This window comes from Lingula anatina, chromosome 5 (genome assembly GCF_051362555.1).
Source record: "Lingula anatina isolate TDL-2025a chromosome 5, LinAna3.0, whole genome shotgun sequence".
In the NCBI taxonomy this organism is placed as follows: domain Eukaryota; kingdom Metazoa; phylum Brachiopoda; class Lingulata; order Lingulida; family Lingulidae; genus Lingula; species Lingula anatina.
Window position 1 is genome coordinate 16,817,874 of NC_141771.1, and position 23,680 is coordinate 16,841,553.

General features: G+C 38.2%; 1 protein-coding gene and 1 long non-coding RNA gene across 2 annotated transcripts in view; both read right to left on the reverse strand.

Annotated features, from left to right (window-relative positions):
* Positions 1–23,680, reverse strand: part of LOC106163191 (polycystin-1-like protein 1) — a 128,799-nt gene that overhangs the window by 12,069 nt on the left and 93,050 nt on the right. Inside the window, exons 33-38 of the mRNA XM_087013793.1 lie at positions 20,368–20,613; positions 4,211–4,453; positions 3,894–4,010; positions 2,084–2,238; positions 701–801; positions 102–300 (exon numbers count right to left, since the gene is read on the reverse strand). Coding sequence (XP_086869919.1) covers positions 102–300; positions 701–801; positions 2,084–2,238; positions 3,894–4,010; positions 4,211–4,453; positions 20,368–20,613 — 1,061 coding nt within the window. The remainder of the gene's footprint in view (positions 1–101; positions 301–700; positions 802–2,083; positions 2,239–3,893; positions 4,011–4,210; positions 4,454–20,367; positions 20,614–23,680) is intronic.
* Positions 14,528–15,840, reverse strand: LOC147761750 (uncharacterized). Its single transcript, XR_015334748.1, has 2 exons — positions 15,670–15,840; positions 14,528–15,083 (listed from the first exon to the last, which is right to left on the reverse strand). It is a non-coding gene; the product is annotated as an uncharacterized LOC147761750 (long non-coding RNA).

Below are 23,680 nucleotides of genomic sequence, written 5' to 3' on the forward strand. Positions count from 1 at the left end.
CTTTCCAGCAAAAGGGGCGGTACTTTCGACCCCCCCCCCCCCCCCCCCCCGAATCCCCCCTGGCTATGGACCTGAGGTGCATAATATAAATAACAACATACCTGCAATGTGTAGTAGCATATGTTGATGATTCTTCATGATAACACCCTTCACTAGACCAAGCTGGGATCTGTTCATTCCAGTACACACAGTCTCCCCACCACATCCGCAGCGCGTAGCCTCGTTCGCGAATTTCTCCATCGCGAGGACGCCCGGCATCAAAACTCGCGTCAACAACACCTAGGTAGTAAGTGCCTGTCTCTGAGGATGCAAATAAAATCGTGTTCGTTATTTTCGGATAACAAATTACATATTATTCCTTCATAAAAAGTAAATTTCTTCGCATTCTTCCACCCTGTCACAAATTGAATGCGTTATGGTAGAGTGTCCATAGTTGCATTCAAACAGACGCAACTGCCACACTAATTTTCTCGTAAGGCAATTCCAAAATGGACGATCAGCTTTTGAAATAAATTTTGAAGAATATCAGCCTGAATTGGCCCATATATTTTTTAATGGCATTCCTACTTTAAAATGTTATTTTGACTAACCACACGAGGGCCATAGGAAGGATGAATATTATATTTACCATGTTTTTACCTTCAATATGTATAAATAAATAAAAAGAAAGGAACAACAAACACTCGGTGCTGATACTTACGGTTTAACCTTCCTGCTGGAATGTAAATCTTCAAGCTGCTGTCAAGATGGTGGTATTCTTTCTTCAGCCAGTGGTGGGTGGGAGATGGTGGCTGGTCAAAACTGAAATAATGGAGTGAAAATAAGAATGTGAGTCTCCAAAATTCACAGAATACAACTTTTTATCATCTTAATTTCATTTTGGGGATATTGTTTGAATATGTTCCTTCATGTGATAATGCATTTTATTTTAACTTCCATTGTCTAAGCTTATGGCTTATTCACAGGGAACATCCAGCATCTGATCAGAGCTCGTCTTGTTTACTAGGGACATCTATTGGTCAGCCTGCCAATGAATATCTTGCTTACACAGCTGCTGCTCTCCCTCAGATGGTAACACACCTGAAACTTTGCTCACCTTGTCATAGAAACAGGCCTGAGCACAAATTTCAGACGGGCTTCCATCAAGGTTGTATCCTTTACCTCATCCTTGTCTTCTTCCACAGTTTTCTTTTCTCTGGTTTCCAACTGATAACGGATTTAACAGGAGTATTTCTGTTCCACTAGTTCAGATTTAACTGTATACTGCATGTTCTGACATCTTGGTTTATCCAAACAGTGTAATCCCATAATTACATTTCAACACCTCTTCTATCCAGCATCACGTGAGGCTCACACCTCATATCTTATACCACTGTTAATTGCCTGGTCTGGGGAGTTATCAGTTTAAAAAAACACTGGCTGCTTTGCACCCCTCTGTAAAATTACTCTGTTAATACCATGTAAGAGATAATCCCACACAGTTGTCAGACCGTCAGACTGACACACCTGAAACTTTGCTCACCTTACTATCAGGCTTGAGTCAAAATTTCAGGCACATCAGGCAGACGAGTTTCTCTTTATTGGCTGCAGGCCTCCACTTCCATTAAAAAATTTTTCAGAGCCATAAAAATGTACCTTTGAGCAAGTTATGGTAAGTAAAAACCAACTCCCCTTGACTTGTTGCAGAATCAAACAGTACACACTCCTAGTTTTCAAATTTTCGGCCATAAATCTGTCCCCTATGGCCACCAATCAGCACTTCATGTCACTGCTAAAATTCCAGCGACTTTGTTCTGATGACAACAGTTATAAAAGTGATGTACCTTTAAGGTCTTCCTTCCAAGGTCGTAGTACACCACAAGAAAAAAAAAAATCCATTGCTTGTTTCAAAATTGTATTTATATGTACCCATGTAACCCCATTTTTTTCCAAAGAATTTGGGAGAAAATAATGCAGTCATAAGCAGACATAAAATGAATACAAAGAACAATTTATCCTGCATCAGTAATTATTCAAACACACACACACACACACACACACACACACACACACACACACACACACACAATTCTAGCTTCCTTACCTTATAAGCAGAGCAATGGGGAAAGACCTGCCCTGTGCTTGGTTCAGAAACTCCAGCTCCACCTGCAGGGACTGTCTGAGGTTCTCCACAGTCACATTAAATTTGTGGATATTCATGTTTTCTTTCTTCAGCTGATACTGCTGTGGGACAGCATTCTATAATTAAAAACAAGTTTCAGACATCAGTAATTGCTGAATTCATATAAATCCATTGTAGAAAAGTTATAAGGATGGAGTAGTGCACTTAAACCTGCCAATAGTAGTCTAATATACATAATTCAATAATAGCTGTATATACAGAAAAAAAATAGACTAAAGCACTCAACTTCTAAAATATCTGCTTTCATTATTTATCAATGTAATCTATACAACGGAAACAATGTAGAACCATTCTGAGCCCCCATCCCCCCCTACCCTCCAGTATATTAGAGGCAAAAAAAAAACTTTCAAATGTTAACATATAGAAGACTTCATCAGTGGTCCAAGCGTTTTATCAGAGAGCAATTTCCTGTACATAACTGGCTGTAATCCAGTTTGTCTTCATATCTCCAGTGACGCATGCAACTAATCTTTGTCACCAAAAAAGATAAATTAGTATTGAGCTTTTATTGATCTGAGCTGACCCTGGGATTTTATTATATTTATTTATTTTTTTGTTATTTCTTTAAAATTCATTTATTTGTTTATTCATTGATCTACTTGTGCCCCTACACTTTCTTGATATCCTTGATTTTTAGCGAATTTTGTAAAAAACAAACAAACAAACAAACAAACAAATAAATAAATAAATAAATATTTTAACCTCTCCCCCCTTATGAATATCATGGATCTACCATCTATTATAGCATAAACTATTGCCATGGCACATGCTCTTGTTTGGATTTAATGGATCAAAACTAACATCGTCTTCAGAGTAAGAAGGCCCTTAGCCAGCAATTTTAAATTGGGGGGGGGGGGTCGTTTTCTGAAAAAGTGGACCTTTTACCATAAAACCTTCATGTACCTAGATCAAATTTTATCCAGAGAGGACCTTTTCCCAGCAAAAAGGGCGGTTCTTTAGAACCCTCCGAACCCCCCCCCACTGGCTCCGGGCCTGGTAAGCATTTCTTGGCACGGCATGACTCACATGAGATTTGTCTAAATGACAGGAGACTAATCTGATAAACCAATTTGCAATTTACGCCAGGACACACTTCAAACATTGAGGACTCAATTAATTAACAAGTAGGAAGAAGACTTGATTATGTGACGGAGGGGTTTTTGATTGCCGCGTTTAATTAATGACTCATTATCCCTGGTGCCATAATTGGAGGAATCCGCAGCTGTCAAAAATGGGGCCTCATCAATGGACGGGAAAAAAGATCGATAATGTGTAAGACAAAATTGTGTGAATGGTACACATGTCATTCTAAATGTACTATAAAATCACTTGCCATGCATGTTTCATGCTTCTTTTCCATTAAAGGGCTATTTCCATTAAGAAGCTAATGTCCTATTTTTTCATTGCCCCTGAATCATTACTTGATACATTTCGTTCTCTCGCTGAAGTACTGTTAGAAAGAAACATTTCCTACCTTGGATAAGAGAAGTTCTAGTCAGGACATATTAAAATTATGAAATCTATTCTGCCAATTTGGTGTTTTTTTTTCTTTTTTTTTTTGCCTGGGATAAAACAATTTCAATTTCACTTCATTTTTTTTTTCTTCTTTAAACCTTATGGACGTAAACTCAAAGAGCAACCACCTTGAACACTGCAGACAACACTCCCACTATCCCATAACGCAGTATTTTTAATCCCACAATGCACCTACCTGGTCAGGAGTATTTTGGAGTTCCATTCTAATCAAGCTTTCATCAGTGAGGTTCTGTACCACAATCGGGTTTGATAGGCAGTCAAACAGTTTCAGGGAGGCCACTCGGGACTGCACCTATTACATAATTAAAACAAAGATGATCATTAAAAATTTTTGTTCATTTCAAATAATTTTCTACTAATTTCCGATTTAGTTCCTCAAAATTGAGAATCATCAGTCACTGCTATATCATAACAGATTTTTATGCATTCTACAGTGTATTTCTTCATTTAACAATTTTATCTGAAAGTTATAACTGATTTAACTTATCTCACCTCCTGTCCAATAAAAGGGTTCCCCTTGTAGGTAACCATGACAACCTGGACACACCCATTGGCAGCAAAGACTGCCTGTTGCTTGGCAACAACTGCGGGAAGTGTAGATGGCAGCACAAACTTTGCTCCTGGCACCTGTAATGTTGGCACACTCCTGGAGTCGTATAGCGCTGCATGATGGGAAGCAAAATCGGTATCTTCGTTGATAGGCTCTTCTCCTATTGAACGGTCATTAAGGGCAACCTAAAATGCAAAATCTTAAATATAGTTTTTATCTTACACTGATGTCAAATACCTGGTAATCAGGTTGAGATAGCTGTATTTTCTGTAAACCCAGATTCCAACCTGTAAGCCATGTTACAATGATGAAAATTTTATGGTAAAAAATAGATTTGGTGCATAATTAGTACAAAATATGTTAAAAGTAAGAATAAAAGAATCTCTATCCAGAAGAGGATCAAGGGTAAAGGAATTTCAAAAGAACAATGAAGAGGAACAGACCAATCACCGATTAACCTCCATAGCATTCTCTTATCACCCTAGGCACAGCATCTAAGTGAACTAATCTTTACTTTTCATAAAACAAAATGAGCATTTTAAAAACAAAATGTTCACCAACTAGATAGATTAATGATACAAATGATCACTGAAAAAAAATCCAAGTAACGAAAATATAGTAATTAAATCTGACAAACTAAAACAACACTGATAGCCTGTCAGCTACATGTATACCACAGCCCTGACTGTATCTGCTATCCACAGAACTGTGTGATAATAAACTCCAAAGAAGAGCCTTATAAAAACAAGCAATCCTTAAGGATCAATTTCTCATTAAATCTACATAATATCTCTTTTTCGCTTACAATAAGCTTAGGATGGGCTGAATGCAATCCAGGTAATGCAAATCAAAGTATACCCAAAAGCCTCATTAGAACTCCTCTTAACAGACTAAACAATCATCTATCCTGTGCTACAGCCAAGAAAGTGCAAAACAAGGTACACAATGGCGAGTTTCCAGTGGAGATAGGCTGGTGTCACTTAGTGCATCTCACCTCAGCAAGTCCTCTTAATAACATGAGCTCAATGTGGGAGGAACATCTAACAATACGACTTACCTCGATCAAAAATTGTCTTGGCTATGACAACTGAGAGGTAAAAGGTTTGGCCTATCTTCCAGATGAGCCAAAGATAGTCACACAGAATATAGGGAAGGGCCAGATCAAGTTACGTCGACTCACCTCGACTGGAAACTCGCTTTAGTACTACGAACAAGTGCCACTGTGCTGCTGCTGCTGCTATTGACAGGACATCAATTTGCAGTCAATTACAGTCATCTGATGCGTGCTCGCAAGTACCAGTTAACCGCAGAGTTTAACACAACAGTGATTGTGTGAGCTAAGAGCTTCATTCACACCTGACGGGATTCAATTTGTGCTCATAACCGGACTTGCTTGGAATAAAAATAGTTCCACTGACAACACTGGCTGACCAGATTGCTTTACATTCACTCTGAATAGCTTGAGTGTACAATCTGGGTACACACGTAATCTAATTGTCCTTGGTGATGTCGGTTAGATTACGATGCATTTTCTGCTCAGATATATTTTGGCTCAAAAATGCAATCTCGAAGTCACTCGGTACTGGAATTAGTACATAATGAATATATCACAATGGGTTCACAGCTCATGGCGAAGCCATTAAACAAAAGCTGATTGCAATCAATCAAACAATCAACTGAGATAAGCAATATGTCGTAGTGTGTGTTATCCTCATGGTGATGAAATCCTATCATCTGCCCTATGCCGTGAGATCACAATGAACCTCTTATATCCCAATTTGGAGCTGATCTATATTTTGCCCAGTCTTGAAAAGAGCCAGTGTATTCATAGCTTGCTCTCATCAGATCCCCTTCACCTTTCTCCCTGGTGTTCTGTTGACACAACCTGAGCGAAACAACAGGCACTTGGATCTGATATCTATGTACTTAATTCCCTTTTTCAATGCAGGTGCAGAATGATCCATATTTATAATCAAACCTGCAGAACAACAGACTACTTGAAGTCGTGTAACCAAAGTCGGTTTCACAACACTTGATAGAAAACCATTGCTGCTCTAACACAATCAAAGGCACTCAAACTGAGGAAAGATTACAAAAGTGTGAGCTCTGAGAGCCCAGCTGCTTTTAGAAATCCTTTGTGACTTCGCCGAGAAAACAGCGCTCAGACCGGTGTCCTCACATCAGCCCAATTCACATCTTATCCATGAAAGCTTCTGAAAATCCTTAGTTACCAAGCACAACTTAATAAGAAAATGCTTCAAAATACCACATACATAATTGTAAGCCATTCCAGTATTGTATTCAAGGCACAAATAATCACATATTTCTTAAAGCGCAAGATCATCCAGCTTCTCCCTAATCTTCGTGACAGAAATGTCAAGCAGTATAAACACAATATTGGTAGTTTTCTCCCCCCCCCCCCAATATTTTTAAAGATTCAAAGATAAAAAATACTGTACCGGTAGCTTTTCTTCAAGACATTTAAAAACTTTTTAAAAGAAGCATCAAGAGAAGAAACTGAACAACAAGATGGCACCGCCATATTTTGGAACCTCCCAGAAGAATCCTTAAAGCCACATAGAAGAAGTTGGTACCAGCAGATCTTCTCCAATAACCACACTTAACAACCTTTTAAATGTGGCAGCTCGTGTAGGTATCACATATGTAACTGAACCCTTTAATGACCCACTGGGCTCCTGGGTTCTAACTCGAAACCCCCCAGTGGTGGCCAAGTGCTGTTTGTTTTCCCTAAACTTGTTGCAGTATTAATGAGATACCGGTATCGCCATGAGGTCCACTTGCCATGGTATATCTTCAGGGGGCCAGAAGCTGGCAATCTATCTGACCGCCTCTGCCAACAGCTCTGGCAGTTCTTGGTTGTTAAGGCTGCCCAGTGGTCAATGCCCTTGAATGATAACAGCAAAGCAGCACTTGGCATGTTGAAATTTCTTCTTTCTTTCCTATGGTGTCTAGATATACCTAGATTTAAGTGCTTACTGTAAGGATCTGATATGAATATTCACAGGGAAACTGCGCACTCTGGACTGTGCAGGACCATCTATTTCCATTGCAAGGAATCACCTACAGCACTGAGAAACTCCAATACTGCAAAATATATAACATGCAATACTTCAAATGAATAAAAACACTGTCCTCCCTTTAAGTATGAACATTAACTTCAACTCTGATCCCATCTCCATATTTACAAAAGTCTGTCCCAGCAATATACACCATACACCAATAAAACATCTTCAATAAATGCCTGAACAGAAAACCATTCTCGCTTTCAACCAGCTTCCTCTTCTCCCATCAGCATGGCGTCCCAGAGAAAGACATACCTTAACACCGAACACAATGGACCCACCTTCTCTCTCCCACACCAGTCAAGCCATTCAACACTTCAGATTAAACTCCCGTTCTTCTGCTCCAACGACTCCATTGTTGGGCAGAATTCTTCTGTTACACACAGCCTAAACCTGGTTATCTCAATGATGAACGCTGCTCTGGATAATAACTGTCATGTTGACAATGGGGTTATACACTGAGAGGGCCCTGGCTGCTTCCCATTGACAACGCTTACATGGATTAATATAATGTATATAATACTGTCCAAATGACCTCATAGGTATACAGGAATGGGGCCTGGTTATCTTAAATAATGCCCATTGTCATGAATCAACATCGTGTGGAAACTGTAGCTGTTTACATGTTCTGGTTCACAATAATTATGATTATTAACGTAAATGTCACAATGACACCTTGCATTGCTAAGAAGAACCTGGTAATGTCATGTTATTGTCATTAACCGCAGTTGAAGTCATACACATGTTGTTGTTATAAATGAACAGGACCTTGTTATGTCACCTAAGGACCAGTGTTAACTGTTTTTCTTTTTTTTACTTCTTTTTTACCCAATCGCTGAATAACAATTCATTGAAACCATCAGCAATCAGATCAGATTCTTACAAAAAAATATTTTTTTGATCTGACCCGACTTTACTGCTACTCTTTTTCTTTTACCTGGAAATTACATGCCATTTGGATATACTTCAGGAAAAAAGCCAATGCCCCCTTTACACTGGATGGCGTCCTTTCTACGACCATGAAATTTGGCATCACTGTGGTCTTAATAAGGAGGCACGAGCATTGATTTTGTATCAGAATGAATGCTCAATGATCGGCCAGTTGTCGGCACGTAAAGTATTATAATTCTTTAACTCTCAAATGGAGCCGAACTGCTGGACGCAGAAAGGACGCCATCCAGTGTAAAGGGGGCTTTAATAAGACCATCATCCAAAAGTACTATAACAAAAGTCATGATACTCAAATCAGAAATTGAAATGATACTGAGGGGGTTCTCACTATTTGAAATTAGCAGTGAGGTAAGATTTATGATGTTTCCCCCCCATGGGAACCTGGCATTGCACCATACTAACCATTATACTTAAACAGATTCATCAAGTGTTCTAAAATATATAATTTTGTCTTTTTGGTAAATAATACTCGAGAAATATGATTTGAATGTGTTTTAAAAGGAAAACAGGAGCCACCTTAGAAGGTATGGCATTTGCAAGTACCTACAAATGATAAGTCTTGAAAAATATGATATACTTGAATAAATTAGGTGTTAGAAATCTAAGCGTAATTGCAGTTTCAGTACTAATCCTCCTATCCTATATAACAGAGCAGAAGTTAAGGGATCAATATGGAAAAGCTTTCCTATGTACAATTTACCAGATTGGGAACCTCTATATGTAATATTTCTATCGATGGCTTATTATGTTATATTTCTGGTCTTAGGAAAGGAGTAATACTCCATAATACTTCCATTCAATCACCGACTACCATAAGAGGGTAAAAATACACAAAATAAAACACACTTCTGATGTAACAAATGAACAAAAAAAAAATTGTAATTTTTTAAAATCAGAAATAGCAAATGAAGGCAGGTGCATTTAAGGACAAAAAAAACCCAAATTCCTTGATAGTGTAGCCTTATTTACTGTATTCTTTTCAACAACCAAATTTCACAAAAAAAAAAAAAAAAAAAAAAAAAAAAAAAAAAAAAAAAAAAAAAAAATTGAGCCACAGCTAGCCAAAAAGAAGACATTTCACTAATTGTTTGAGATCTCCACTACCACTGTATCCCATTCATTACCCCGCAGCACTTAGGAGGACTTCTGACATGCAACCTTGACCTTCTCAGATCTACAGGGGACGCTTTGGGCAATAATCAACCCTTAATATGATTTGGCCATGGAATAATTCAATCTGGGACCCAGCTTCGAAAACAGATCAATGGACAGGCACATGTATATAGCTTACGTTTTACAGTACAGTAACCTGTGGGGAGAGTTTTTAACTCAAGTACCATTTCATTTGAGGCTATTCCTTTTCATTTAAAGCTACATCCCTTCTGATTTGTTAAGCTATACTTTTATTAGACGCACACACACCAAGATTAAATTATAGCTTTCAGAAGTGAAACTGTTTTTTGATACCAAGGGGAACAAAGCTGATTGATGAATCATGCTGCTGACCCTCTATGACCAGATATGACCGACCGAAATATAAAAGAATGCTGCCATTCGGAAATAATACAATGCTAGCCAGTGTCAAGGAAAATTTCAAACCCAACTCTGGCAGAAGAATTTCTTTTCGAATTAACAATTCAAGCAAGGCATTTCAACTTTGTATCCAAAGGTGAGAAAAATGTGCTGTTTGCTTACAATGATATGGATATAGACCAAGACTGATGGTTCGTGGTAATTAGAAAATTAACCTGTTATGTAAAATTTTACTATTTGTTAGAAGCTCCTTTGATGAAAATCTTAAACGAAACACACCTTAAAAACCAGTTAATGTGAATCTCAATAATAAGCAACCATGAGGTGGGTAACAATCACCACAAGTGACTACAACTTATCAATCAAAAAACAAAATGAAAGGGGCAAAAGCAAAAGACAAACCTGACAGTGCTTCCGTCTTCCTCCAAACTTCTCAAATCACAAACACCCCTCCACAGGCAAAACCTCGAAATAATCTGTTCAATATGGTGTATTTATAACCCCAGTCTTACATAGCTGTTGTTTCTCTGTTATAGCAGACTTTCTAATGAGGAAATACCTCCCTGCTAACTTGTTCCGGTTGCTATGGAAATTACAAGGCGATCCAATTATAAATGTGAGCAATTTTGTTTTGATAGGAAAGTGTCCTGTTTTTCGACTCAGTGGTTGGTTGTAATCTTTGGTGTAGATTCAAATAACTGCATTAACGGTTAAAAGCAAAAACTGTGAGCTTTTGTATCCAAATGTTTCTTGAAAGTTGTAACAAGAGCCACATTTTGTTTTTCGCAAAATCAATGGTGGTCATAGGCACCCTCCACTAGCCAATAATAATAATATATATATATAATCTCATAAGATTTTACATCATTGACCAACCTTGTCCCCCCCCCCCCTCAACTGCACCCAATATCTTCAATTTCCTTCTCGTAGGGAAAAAAAATTTAAATACATAATTTTTGTTCCCACAATATCTGAATAGCAACAATAATTACTCCTTGGTACAAATTTTCCAATTAAATTCCCTTTGCCATTTTCAAATCACAATTTGAAATCATCAATCATGATAAAGACCTCATATTCTTGAATAACTATTTGAAAAGACATGAATGGCCAGACGTCAATCTTCAAAGAAGTGGGCACACATTGTTCGAAACTGAAACAAGCCCATGACCCCATTTCTGGCCATTCTGCAGTTGACGAAATCATTCAAAAGGACTTCTTCCTGCCAGGGTAAAAAAAAAAAACCATGTATTCCAACTATCCCTCTCAAACATCCTCCATTTACTTCTAGTAACACAGCACCAAATCCATACCATTGTATGCATACCTTTTTTTCATTTCTACAGCAGTTACATTGTTAATCCTTTCATGGAACCACCTGGGGGAGGGAGTCCAGACCCAGTTTCTCAGCCACAACAACATAAAACGGCGTTCGATTTTGACCACCGCAACCAGCACTGCTGACTCCTAACTAAATGCGGACCACCATATGTGCCATAATCCGACCATCGATCCTGTTCCGATCAAATTTGCAAGGCAATAACAAAAACGATACTGTAAATGAATTGGGCCTGTCCACCCTGCCACAAAATCTGTTGGCCCCAAACGATAATCAATACAGGCGAAACAACATTATTATTTGCTCTACAACCGCTCACAAATCGCTCATTATTGACAGGTAATGGTACGGAAAGGTAATTTCATCTAAGCAAACACGCATGGCTCCAGTCGTCTTGGCCGGGGAAACAACGTGTACAATTAACGCCATTCCAAATGCTTTGTCCCCATATGTATAAACTCCCTGTAACCTAGGCACTGAGCAAGGAGCCCAACATGAATAAATATGACCCCCGAGCCAATAGGCTACAAGTCAACTACTGGCGGACATAAGCTGGAGAACAATGGGGCGGCAAAAGCTACTTAACTTATTACATCTAATTACACAAGCAAAATAAACAGGGGTATTGTTCAAGGTACCAGTGGTCTCCCCCACCCCCATTCACTTGCATAACCCAATTTCGGACAATATCTTAACAGTATTCCTTTTTGTGTAACGGTAACTGTTGCATCATGTTCTCGTTCCCTCTACCAGGGTGACAGACTGATTTTTCACAAGATATTCACAGATATGTCTACAGATAAATAGACTGTCATTTCATTATCTAGCTTTTTAAAAATTTCCCTATAATATCTGGTAGAGGGTATTCTTCTATTTTCGCAGGAAAATCTTTCTGTGGTGTGTCTACAGCAAGGGCCTCTGTATCAAACAATCTCATCATCCTTTTTCCTCTCTCTGGTTTCTGATCTTTCCGGCACAATAAACGGTCCGCATTTAATTTTCCTGATTAAGATTAAAACTAGGACTGACTTAATTCAAAGATATGGCTCCCTAAATAAGCAAGTGAGGGAACTTGAATGAAAATAGAATGCTTCACGAAATGGCAATTTTATCTTGCAACAGTGCAAAAATTATGAAATTAAGCAAGGGCAATCTTCTAAGAAATTTGACCTTGGATGATATCATTTTAAATATGACATTTGCTTTTGTTCAAAGATATCTCTCTTCCAAATTCACCATTTAAACATCTATAGTACAGGGTACCATGAAATGGAGTCTAATATGCACTTGACATCAATGTTTTCACAATTTAATCTACAAGGGGACCACATGCTTTGTCCTTAGTAAAGTTCATCGTATAACTGATACCAACACCACTTTTAATGGGCTGAATGAGAAAACCACTTGTAAAGTGCAAACACAACCTGTAAAGGAAAAAACATAACCCACAATTGTATTATTTGTACATTTGGGTGAAAACACACTTCAGAACAGGAATTACGTATTCCTTGCTGTCTTTTCACAATGGTCAGGAAAATCCCAGAGACAAACAAAACCCTGCCTGAACAACTTTCAAGATTGCTTGATCAAATCTGAGCGCTAAGTTTGCAAAGCCGTGCAGAAAACAAAGCTAATGCCCTAAAGCCCCACAAGAGGCTTATCCAATACATGCCACTATAAGCGTTCATTGAACCATCAGAGTAACAAAGATGATCCTTGGAGACCCATACAAAAGACAAAGCCTGAGGTTTGATGAGTCGTACGAGAAACAAAACAAGTCCCGATTCTATATGTCATCACTTCTAGGAATCACCTATTGAAGTATAGAGAAGACAATGTATGACAGGTATTGAAAAGCTAATATCCAGGGAAATCATTTCATCCAAAGCATATGGATGAAACACAGATTCAGAAAAACATCTTATGTAATTTACGGAAAGCCCTTCTGGCTGCATCTTCTGGAAAACAATTGCATGAAAGATGGAAAAGAAAGAAAGAAACTTGGTGCATGATAATGAAATACATATATACAAATATGGAACATGTCATGACTTATTGTTCTGACTTTAGCCTCCAATTGAACCACACATAAAACAAAGCACAATCTTTGCAGAAAACAAAGCGCAACCACCACTAGTCCAAATGGCAAACTGAACCAGGTGTCCTAATCTCGGAGAACAATAATCGGAGCATTAGCGCCACTGCTTGAAGTCTCCGAGGTCCACTACTGGCACAAAACGCCCTTAATAAGCTACTATACTGAGATGGTGTTACGTAACCACCATATTGCTACCCAACTGGCAGTTGCTGAAGTATTTAACAAATCGACCCCATGGCCACTTGCTATATAAAAGTGATTTAACACTGGTGAAGGTCTTACATAAAATTGTGAAATAAAATTAGGTCAGGCGTTCTGTAACAGTGGTAAGAGGTAAATGACAATAAGGGCAATAAAATATAGACTGCACATTGCATAACCTGTGCCAACAGGAGTTAATTGCCTTTCGCCTTCAAAATGACCAGTTGCTATATTAGATTTTCTTTTAGTGATTACTTCAAAACATGGGTATTTCTCCTACCATTGTTTCCATCAACTTTCTGAGTAATTTCAAAAACAGACTAACTCAATTTGTACATTATTTTTCTAAGCTTGATTGACAGCATACATAAATGATATTATTGATAACAACAACAACAACATCAGTCACAGTTATGATGATAATAATTATGGTAACAATGTTAATACCCTGGAACACAATGACATAGAGAATTCTGAAAAGTGTATTACCTCAACCCTTATTAACTCAGTATTAGAGTGAATACGTCTGCATGAATGGGGGGGGGGGGGGGGGGGGGGGGTCCATAACACCTGAAACAAGTATTGTCCATTCTATGAATTCTGAAGCCCACACAATGCTGACTTGCTGACAGCACTGAAAGTTTGTCATGTTAACTAATGTCAGCATAGTTCCTGTCATTAAGAAAAACAAAGTTACCCGGGCAAAAATGTTCATAAACACTAGTTTTCTAAACAACACATTTTAGCAGTACAAAAACTGTTGCAAATGGAAGTGTTGAAAATGGTATCGCTGCCTTTTCATAACAACCCAATTTTTGTGGGGAGGAACTGTTTTAAACTGCAACATTGACATTGGTCCTGTCATCTGTCCTGCCATCTTGTAATTGCATTTCTCCGCACAATACGAAACCTCTCTCATGGGACTAGCCGTTTAAGAATAAATGGGTGGACAAATCAGGCCTGATTCAATTAAATGAAAAACATGCCCTTCTTTATAGAACATAGCATTGCAATTACTTGTGCATGTGGGCCGGAATTATTGACAAAGAACACATCAGTTCTGTCACAATTTATTAATGAAAATCGTGTCCTCTAAACAATATCATACGGCACTCTTAATTGTATAACCACTCTAGAGAGAAATCGATGCTATACATTAAGGATGCTTTGCACTGTTAATAGATCATATTCCCTGTGCGTTAACTGCAGGCTGTCATATCCCACTGTTTATAGGCACTGTGGCCATTACTTTCATCTCCGATGACCACTATCGAATCCTTGAACCAGTGATGTGAATGGTCAGTAGCAATTGAAGATCACTGGAGTGGACAGGTTAATGGAAAATCACTTCAAAAATTGCTGTGCAGTGACCAGAATGTATGAACACATTTCACAGTTTCTTCTTCATAGCTAGCTGGGGGAATGAGTTTCTCCAGAAAGGTTGCTGGTTAATTTGTTCTTTTTCACTGTTAGCTTGCCTTAACATTGAACAAATATTCACTTCTTAGATAATACTTTTTTATATTTGATATTTTTAATGAAAACCCTGACAACACCCCTTTTCCAGATCTTTCTGCTGGCAATCATTTTCCAGATTACAAACTGGTTATCTAGAAAACAATGAATGCTTGTAAAACAACACTTCAGCTACAGATCCATTAAAATATTGCTGTATCTAGGCAAAGACCAGGATAAGGAACTTTGAAGGCTTCCTTTCTGAGTAAATTATAGCAAAAATCATATTCTGCATAGTGTTTGGAAAATAGATTTCTTAGAAAAAAATTTTTTTCAGGGTTTCATATATATATATTTGAGCTACATGAAGAGAAGATATTGTCACTCACAAACATGTGAAAACTGTTTTCCTTTCATTTAGTTTTAAAATTCTGTACAAGGCCGATAAAAAAACAAACCCAACATCCTTTTCTAATTTGAAATTGGTGGATTTCCTTTACCATTAGCCCCTTCTTTTACATACAACATATGTGTAAATGACCTTACAAATGTTCACATTTGCACAAATTGCACTTCTCAAAATACATAGACCCATTATCATTTCATCAACAACTGAATTACAGATAAAAGCGAGGAAAATTGATATCTCAAAAGAAGAACTCTTTGTGCAAAATGCGTAGCCTTCACAACCCTTTAACTACTACACTTTTTCATATAGGTCTGACCTCTATTACTACTTACAATGCATACAAAGGACAGACGGGGCACCAACGCGGTATCCTTTTCTTCTCCTTCTCCTCCAAATCGGACCAGAATGAACTCTCGGGGCCCTTGATCCTATTATAACCCCATCCATATAAAAGAGCAACCAGTATTAATACAGTCACCAGTACCTTAATATGTGTCTCGTTTCCTTTTTCCCACCAACTCGTTTCTGGATCTGGCTCGTATTATTGTAACTCCTCTCTCCCGGGGTACTCCATACAGCCTCCCTTGTTTTCCACAACCTTCAAGTTTGTCTCCAATCATCGCCTTAATCACTCCTTGTTTACATACTGCAGCAACACAATTCACCGCCTCCCATTGGCTACAATGATGTTTGAACAACTGTATTCCTAATATTCTTAAACTAATACAGAGCTCGATTCTGTCGTCCCCTCCCTCCAGCGGGCAGAAGAAAAAAATCCAGCCGAATTAAAAACGTGTTTGTTTAGGCTCTACCGCAGCTGTTGTGTGGGAAAAAATTGACATAGTCTCACGAATCAATAAACGATGCTGATACTATACTATATTGAATAGGGAAAACTGGTAACTTGCATTCCAATGATGTTTGACAAGCTAAAGTATATTAGTTACCGAAAAACACAATGCAAAACTGAAGATACACATTTCTGAATACAATATAGATCTGCCATATCACAAGTCCAACCGTGCCTTGATACATAATCGACTTACACCTGCTTTGGCAATTTTGCCCTGAAAAACACAATTCCACAGATACTTATTTGTTCTTTGTGTATCATTAAATACTATATTGATTTTCCCTTACTGCTCTCCAAAACCTTTCATTCATTCGCAAACACCTTGTTGTTTTTAAAGGCCTACTATTGAGATAGATTATTCCATCTTGTTAAACTGAGCTCTGGATATTCTGCCAGCTTATCTTACAATAGACTATGTCAATATCTACTTAATGAGGATCTCTGAAGAGAGAGAGAGAAAGAGAAGAATGGAAGAGGAATGTATGTATGCATCTGGTTAAAGGCAGGTCCCGATATGAGAATCAAGGGCATGATTAAACTTAGGACACCATGCATCATGGCACTTGCAGGCACACAGATTTCCATTCTCAATAAAAAAACTTACAAATCAAATTTGATAAAACTGGCAACATGAAACAAAACAACATTTTTAACTGTTACAAGTTAGAGTAAATTGGTTGACATCTATTTTTCTGTGGTGCAAGTGGAAGCTGAAAAATTGCCACAAGAACTGGTCCACAATTTGCCAGATAAGACACAGGACATAGTTAGCTTGTTCCCTGGTTGAAACTTTCAAACTCTAGCTTAACAGGGATAACCTTGAGTTTATAACTTAAAAAAATGGCGGTTAAAAACTCAAGGAAAGGAGATCATGAGACACGGTCTGAAACCCCCTTTGAAACCATGGGATTTCCCAATCTGCCTTTTGGCAACTTAGTGCTGAAATTGCAGGTACACTCTACTGTTCCTTTGGTACTTTATGGAAAAAAAAAGAAGAAATGTTAAGATAACATGTGCATGCATTGCCATTGCAACTGTATACAATACCTTGACAGATGTACCAAAAACTTCTTTCGCATCATATAAAGCACCATGCGTCTTCGAGTCATGACTACAGCATAGTGTACGGGTCCAAAATTAAACTCAAGTGTTTGAAGGTCAGCAGTAAGTCGAGATAATCAAAACCTAATGGCGAACGCAGCTTCTTTCCCTCTCTCCATTATGGTATCAGTTGCTTAGAATAACACCAGTTAAGTATATAAAGCAGTAGTACCACTTTGTACCTTGCTGTCTTATCTGTGGCTCAACTTTTCTCCATCTCCACTCTACTGTGGCATAAAACTATCCCATAATCCACTGAGAGATTCAGGTTACCAAGCTTATGTCCATCTTTAGCACTGTAACCATTTAAAAAAAATTTTACCCCCTTGGCGCTTTTGGAAAAGAACTTACGAACATTGCCACAATCAAAAACCTTAGGAAAGTAGTTCAAGCTAGTCGGAAATAAGGTGTACCCAACCCAGTTTTTCTCCGCAATTTTCTTTTTTCACCATCGCGGAAGTAGGAACAACACGTGAATACACCAAAGTTCATAGGTGGTTCGACCTTCTTATCAATCATTGAACATCAGACTTCCTATGACTACCAACGGGTGCTGTTTTAGAATACTTAATAAGGGAACTGTAACAAAACTCCTCTCCCGACTCCTGAGCTATCACATCCCTTTTCAACAAAGAAAGCGTTTCATTGTTCCAATGCCCTTTATATATTGTGTACGTGACCGTTCATGACCGATTGACTTTCTTGGTTGGTATCTATATCTAGTACATGGTCCAAAGACCTGTAACATGTCCTGAATGCTTTTATGTAAATATACTACAGAACTGATCCATCAATGATATCCATGCAGCTATGTTTCATTCATTGTTGAAAGTGGTGCCCCTGAACATGTTTTACCCAACTTTTCAAACTTGACCAGCTCTAAACTGCCATCTCCAGCAGATGAGGAGAGATGGCGAGAGAGCCCGCATCCTTATTACAATAGTCGGCCATCTTTTGTGTTTAATGCCTCATAAAATTCAAACTGGCTGAACTGTGGGGCCTCGCTTTCTATGGTGGAGGTTAGGGTCGGTGTAAACAAGAGGGCTTTTAACTCTGCTCAACCGAAAGAGATACAGCCACCTCAGCAGTGAGAAAAGAGGACTGCTGAACTTTTCAAAGCGCAGTGTCCTAGTTCAATAAATGGGCGTCACTTTTCCTTCTCTGCAAAAATATATCACAAGTGGGTTTGGGCTTTTATGTTAGATCATTGAATGGAGAATGTCTTTTGTGCCTTTTTACAAATAGGAAAAAAGGGATGACCTTGATACTGAGATCACTAAATAGACTATGATTTTCTTTTTTGATTAATATGGTTTTTGAATGTGTGTGGGTCTTCTTCAAGGAACACCACAACTGACAAGCTGTTTATATGAAGTTCGTAAAATGAACAGAATTTTGTCTTTATGGTTTACATACATTTTGAAAGGGGGAGGGAGTGGTCAGACTCTTTTATTCTTTTTTGAATCAAAGCTTCTTTAATTGAACTCTAAAACCAAAATCCATCTTTTAAGTCTTTTTAAAAGTACTGCAGAAAAATGTTTTCTTGCTCTACAAGGTATTGACTAGCATTCATCAAAAATCATTATCAGCTTTCAAGACTGTTATGATCAGGATTTTCCGTGTATTCAGCCGATCTTTAGAACTGGACTGTAATCAATTATGAAAGGGCTCTAATCTGTGAAATCACTCTGACAGGGCGGAGCTAGATATCCTTGCCATCACGCTATTCTCATACAAAGGGCGTTGTTTGTAGGACACGTTCTCAAATAAACATACATTATAAACCTCAACTATACTTCTTCATTTCTTGTTGAAACCAGGAACAAACCCATTAATTGGCAACCCACAAAGGCCCCAACAATGCTTCAAAAGAATCATGGTGGAAAACAAATACAAACTGTGCGTAAACTAATTTTAAAACAAACACACCTAAAAGAAACTTATTTACCCCCATTTCGCAATGGGAAAATCCTCTGACCCTGAAAGAGTGTGGTGCGCCGTAGAGTGCATGCTCTGTGCGTGCCACAGAGGGCATGGAAAAAAATGCTATGATCAAAAGCTTTTGTAGGACTTTCTGAAGTTCTTCGCCGGGTTCATTCTTTCGGCAAGAGAAGGAATAACATTCCTAACCTTACTACTGTGCATGCCGCCGTAGTGTTAAAATAGCAAAAAAATAAACTGCGACCTGAAACTATGCGAGTAGTTTTATTGTGTGAACTACGAGATTATATTATAAAGGGCAGGGCATGTCCTCAGTTTGACAGCCCAGACTAGATTAAGGGGCGTTTAAACTCAATACCTGTTCACACAGTACTTTCCCCCTGGAGATATATACCCGCATCTTCTGCTAAACTTAACCAGCTCATATAAAAGCAAAACATGGCAGATGCCAACCTTGGATCCCTCTTTCACCCTATTACGTCTGCACTCGAAGGATTAAGTCTCCCACAAAAGAAGTGCAACTCTGTACCTAACGAGGTGATTAAACACATTAGTGTTCATAAATAATAAATATCAATGCACTGGTAGGGAATTCAAATCACAGGTTAATAAAGCAATTGTATGAAAGGGTTCATCGTCTTTAAGTGAGAAGAATTTCAAAAAGGTATTTAGAGGATTTGAGAAATAAATAAGTGAAAAGAATGCATGGTTGTAAAGAAACTGGGATCAGACACACAATACCGGAAGGGGAGGTTTAAATATTAAATATTTGTGCAAAGTAGTACAACTTGTACACCAACAGATATTTCAAACACGAAGTCTAAGGGTCACTCAAAAGTATTTTGAACAATATTTTACAAAAAGCAATTTGACAGTCACATTTTATCAAATTAGTTTTTTCTCTCTCACTTCCTACATTTTAAAAAAAAATTACGACATCTTGGTTCTCAACCAATAGTTGTTGCTTCTTTGTGTCTCTTCATCGTTTCAAAAACAAAATCAACATGTCTGAACTTACAAATATAAAAAAAAACACTACAAAAATAATCTCAAATACAAATCTTTTAAAATACTGTCAAATTACCTCTTGGGTTTGACCGTTACTACACAAATGTCTCAAAATTCAAAAACTGACCTTTAGCAAATCATCCACAGCCTCTTCCACTGTGGTCACTACTCTTCTCAGGTCCTCCCGGTCACTATCGTCCAAACCTCCTCCGGCCAGGCGCAGGGACACGCCTTCCAGAACATGGGATGCACTTCGGGTCCCAAGGGTCAAGAGGTCGGGAGCTAAAGGGAGGCTGTTGTTAAGGATTCTACCCGTCGCCTTGGTAACTGCCTCTAGAACTTGTGACGCTGCTTTCAAAGTCGGAGCATTGAGCTGTAAAATAAATAGTCGACAGTGTCAATTTTTTATGAACAAAATGCTTGACTAAATTCTGGCACCCGCACATGGCAAAATGTATTCTGCCTGAAATGGTGATCCACAGCTTAAATAAACATTTATATATGTCTATATAAATAAATGCCTGATCTGCCTTAGATACACAGCTCCAATTTCAGCTTTCTATTTGGCTATAATCCTAGGCAATAGGAAGTCGATATTACCTTAACTTATGAACAGAATACACAGAGCCAGTTCCTCCAGTCTTCGGGAAAAAAAATTGTCAACTTTTGCAAATTTTATAAATTAACTCTGGTACCATGCAAAGAGCCACTTCCAACAGCTCAAAATGTCAACGTAACTTGTAAACCGTTTTCTCTCTCAAACATCTTAATCAACAACAAGTCGGGCTTAACACAAAGGAGACCATGCAAACGTGATCAAGCTCAGCTTACAATGTATTCCTTTATTAGGATTAGTTGAATGAACTGAAAGAATGTTACTATTTTCTTTCATCGGAATGAGCAAAGAATTCACTTTTTTCACCATGGCACAGTCACCCGTGTAGCGAGGTCATCTGCTTCTAATAACATATCCACCTTAAAATCTGACATTTCTGAACCAGATGTAATCTTACCTACAACCAAATAATCAACAGTTAGAGTTGTGGGTATTGACATATGGAGTGATTAAAAAGCCATATTTCTACTCAGGTTGGCCCCATCCAACTCAACGCAATCCATCTGAACAAGCAGACCAATTAAATTTATATACAACAGGGATCCAATCAAATGACACATTGTTTACCCTAATGACAATTTGTAGAGGAAGGGACAACAAAGTGGTAAGATTTTACTGCCTATGGTGAGCTAATCGTAATCAAACCACCTGCTGGGATGGATAGTAACTTGATTAAACTCAACTCAACTAGAAACTAGCCCAAAAATATGCCCACAATAGTCAAGGCTGAAAATGCTGTGCTGTGGGGGTTTGGGGGGGAGGGGGGGGCGGAAGCACAGAAAATCTTGACCGCATGCTTGCCTATATGTATATCTCACTTTGATCTTGATCCTATGCTGATAATTTCAAGCTTTTAATGGGCATATAACTCCAGATCCAAATAGCAGCATAATAGTCACTTCTTAAGGGGAAAATGGAATGCCCTAATGGCAGGCCATCTGCAACATTATGCAACAATGTACACACAAACTGCAACTCTGTATACACATTGTATAATGCTACAGGATGCCGGTTGTGTAACAATGTACATACATTATCAATGAAGTGTACAACATGGTCAATCCTCGGAATAAACTAAGAGCTTATCTCTGTCAGTGTGTTTTGCCGAGGGCTTAGCATTTATTGAATGTTGCTCTCTTCTGAGTAAGAGCTAACACAAGGACGTCAATGACTGTGTAGCGGAGGGTTACATAATGGCCAAGTTGTGACTTTCCCACTGGTAATGTCAAAAAGATCAGGCTACAAACAAAATATCCTATAATTTTGGAGAAATAACTTCCACGGCAAATACTGTTTCCAGTAAGCAGACACTATTGTTGCCACGGGCATCATCATAGTATACGAATCCAAACTTGAAAATGGCAAGATCATGTCACACCAGCCAAAAATAAGCACATGCCTTTCGTCAATGGCAGTGGACATGCTGATTACAAAATTTTGTATGTCCAAACTTGGTCCAACTGTTTGTAATATTTTTGATAAACCATGTTATTAGGATAAGTTTGAATTTCCATAATATCATTAACCTTTAGTTAATTAGTTTGAAGGGGACCAATGTGTACATGCCTTTATGTACCAAACTTTTGTCTTGTAACAACAAATTTATTAAATGGCATTTAAATGTAACAACAATCTGGGGAAACTTACTACAGGTGCGTAACAACACCAACAAGTCCATTAGCCATGAAAGGAAAGTATGCCATTATATAAAGCCTTTGCATCTCCAAAAACTGATACACAAATGAAAGGGTTTAATTGAGCCAAAACATCCCTGTTAAACTGCTGTCACCCACTTAAGTGTAAAGCCTTTATCTTAAATAAATTTCCACCCCCTTCCAAACATGTCTTTTATAAATTATAAAACATGTTATTTTTCTTATTTTTGTAAACATCAGTGTTGGTTCCACTTTTATTAAGAATTACATTTAATATAAGATTGTTCTTTTTCGTAGGAAAGAGTCCTGTATAAGTTTGGCCAAGTCACTAAAATTAGGCAAGAAATAAGGAATACCATTCAAATACCTCATCCAGGACACGGCAACAAAGTTGCTACTTTGTGTATTTACTCATGCATCCCAGACTTTACCCACGGATACTGGGTAAAAGCAAAACTGTGGCTACTTAAACCAGATCTTTCTGATACAATGACCCATTCCGCATCACACAGAGGTAAGAATCAACACAACACCACCACTGCCTTCCTCACTTTTTGTTCTCCACTTCCATATCTTATATTGACAAAGAACATACACGACCAAAAGTATCTTTCTAGCACATGGCGTGGCGTCGTCACGTTAAACATGACCACCGCTTGGGAAAACACGAACCACAGTTAGTTTTGCTTTCCTAGCAAATATTGATGGACATTGGACAAAGGGACAAAGGACCGTTACAATGCCAGCACTGGCAACGCACAGGGCAGCAAGGGTCTTATGAGTGCTAATGCACGGGAGTTGCCTCGCATGAAAGCTACGAAGTCACCTAATGGGATCGATGAATTGCTCTTGCGTCATTGCCAACACGAAGCAAGATAAACACAAATATTCATACCTCTTATAATGTAAGTGGTGCATTAGGGGAATTCCTACTTTTAAGCCCACCACTATTCTTTTGATTTAACTTAAATGCTCTGTTAAATTGCAGGAATTATAGCACTTTGAAACATTGCTTATGGCATTGCGAAAGAAAATTCCTAGTATAGCAGTGTTAAATCTATATATCTAATACAAGTACCCCTCCCCAACCCCACCCTCTACCATAATAAAGGAATGGGCCAATTTATGGATAAATCACTACTGCATATAATATTGCAAACTTATTTGTT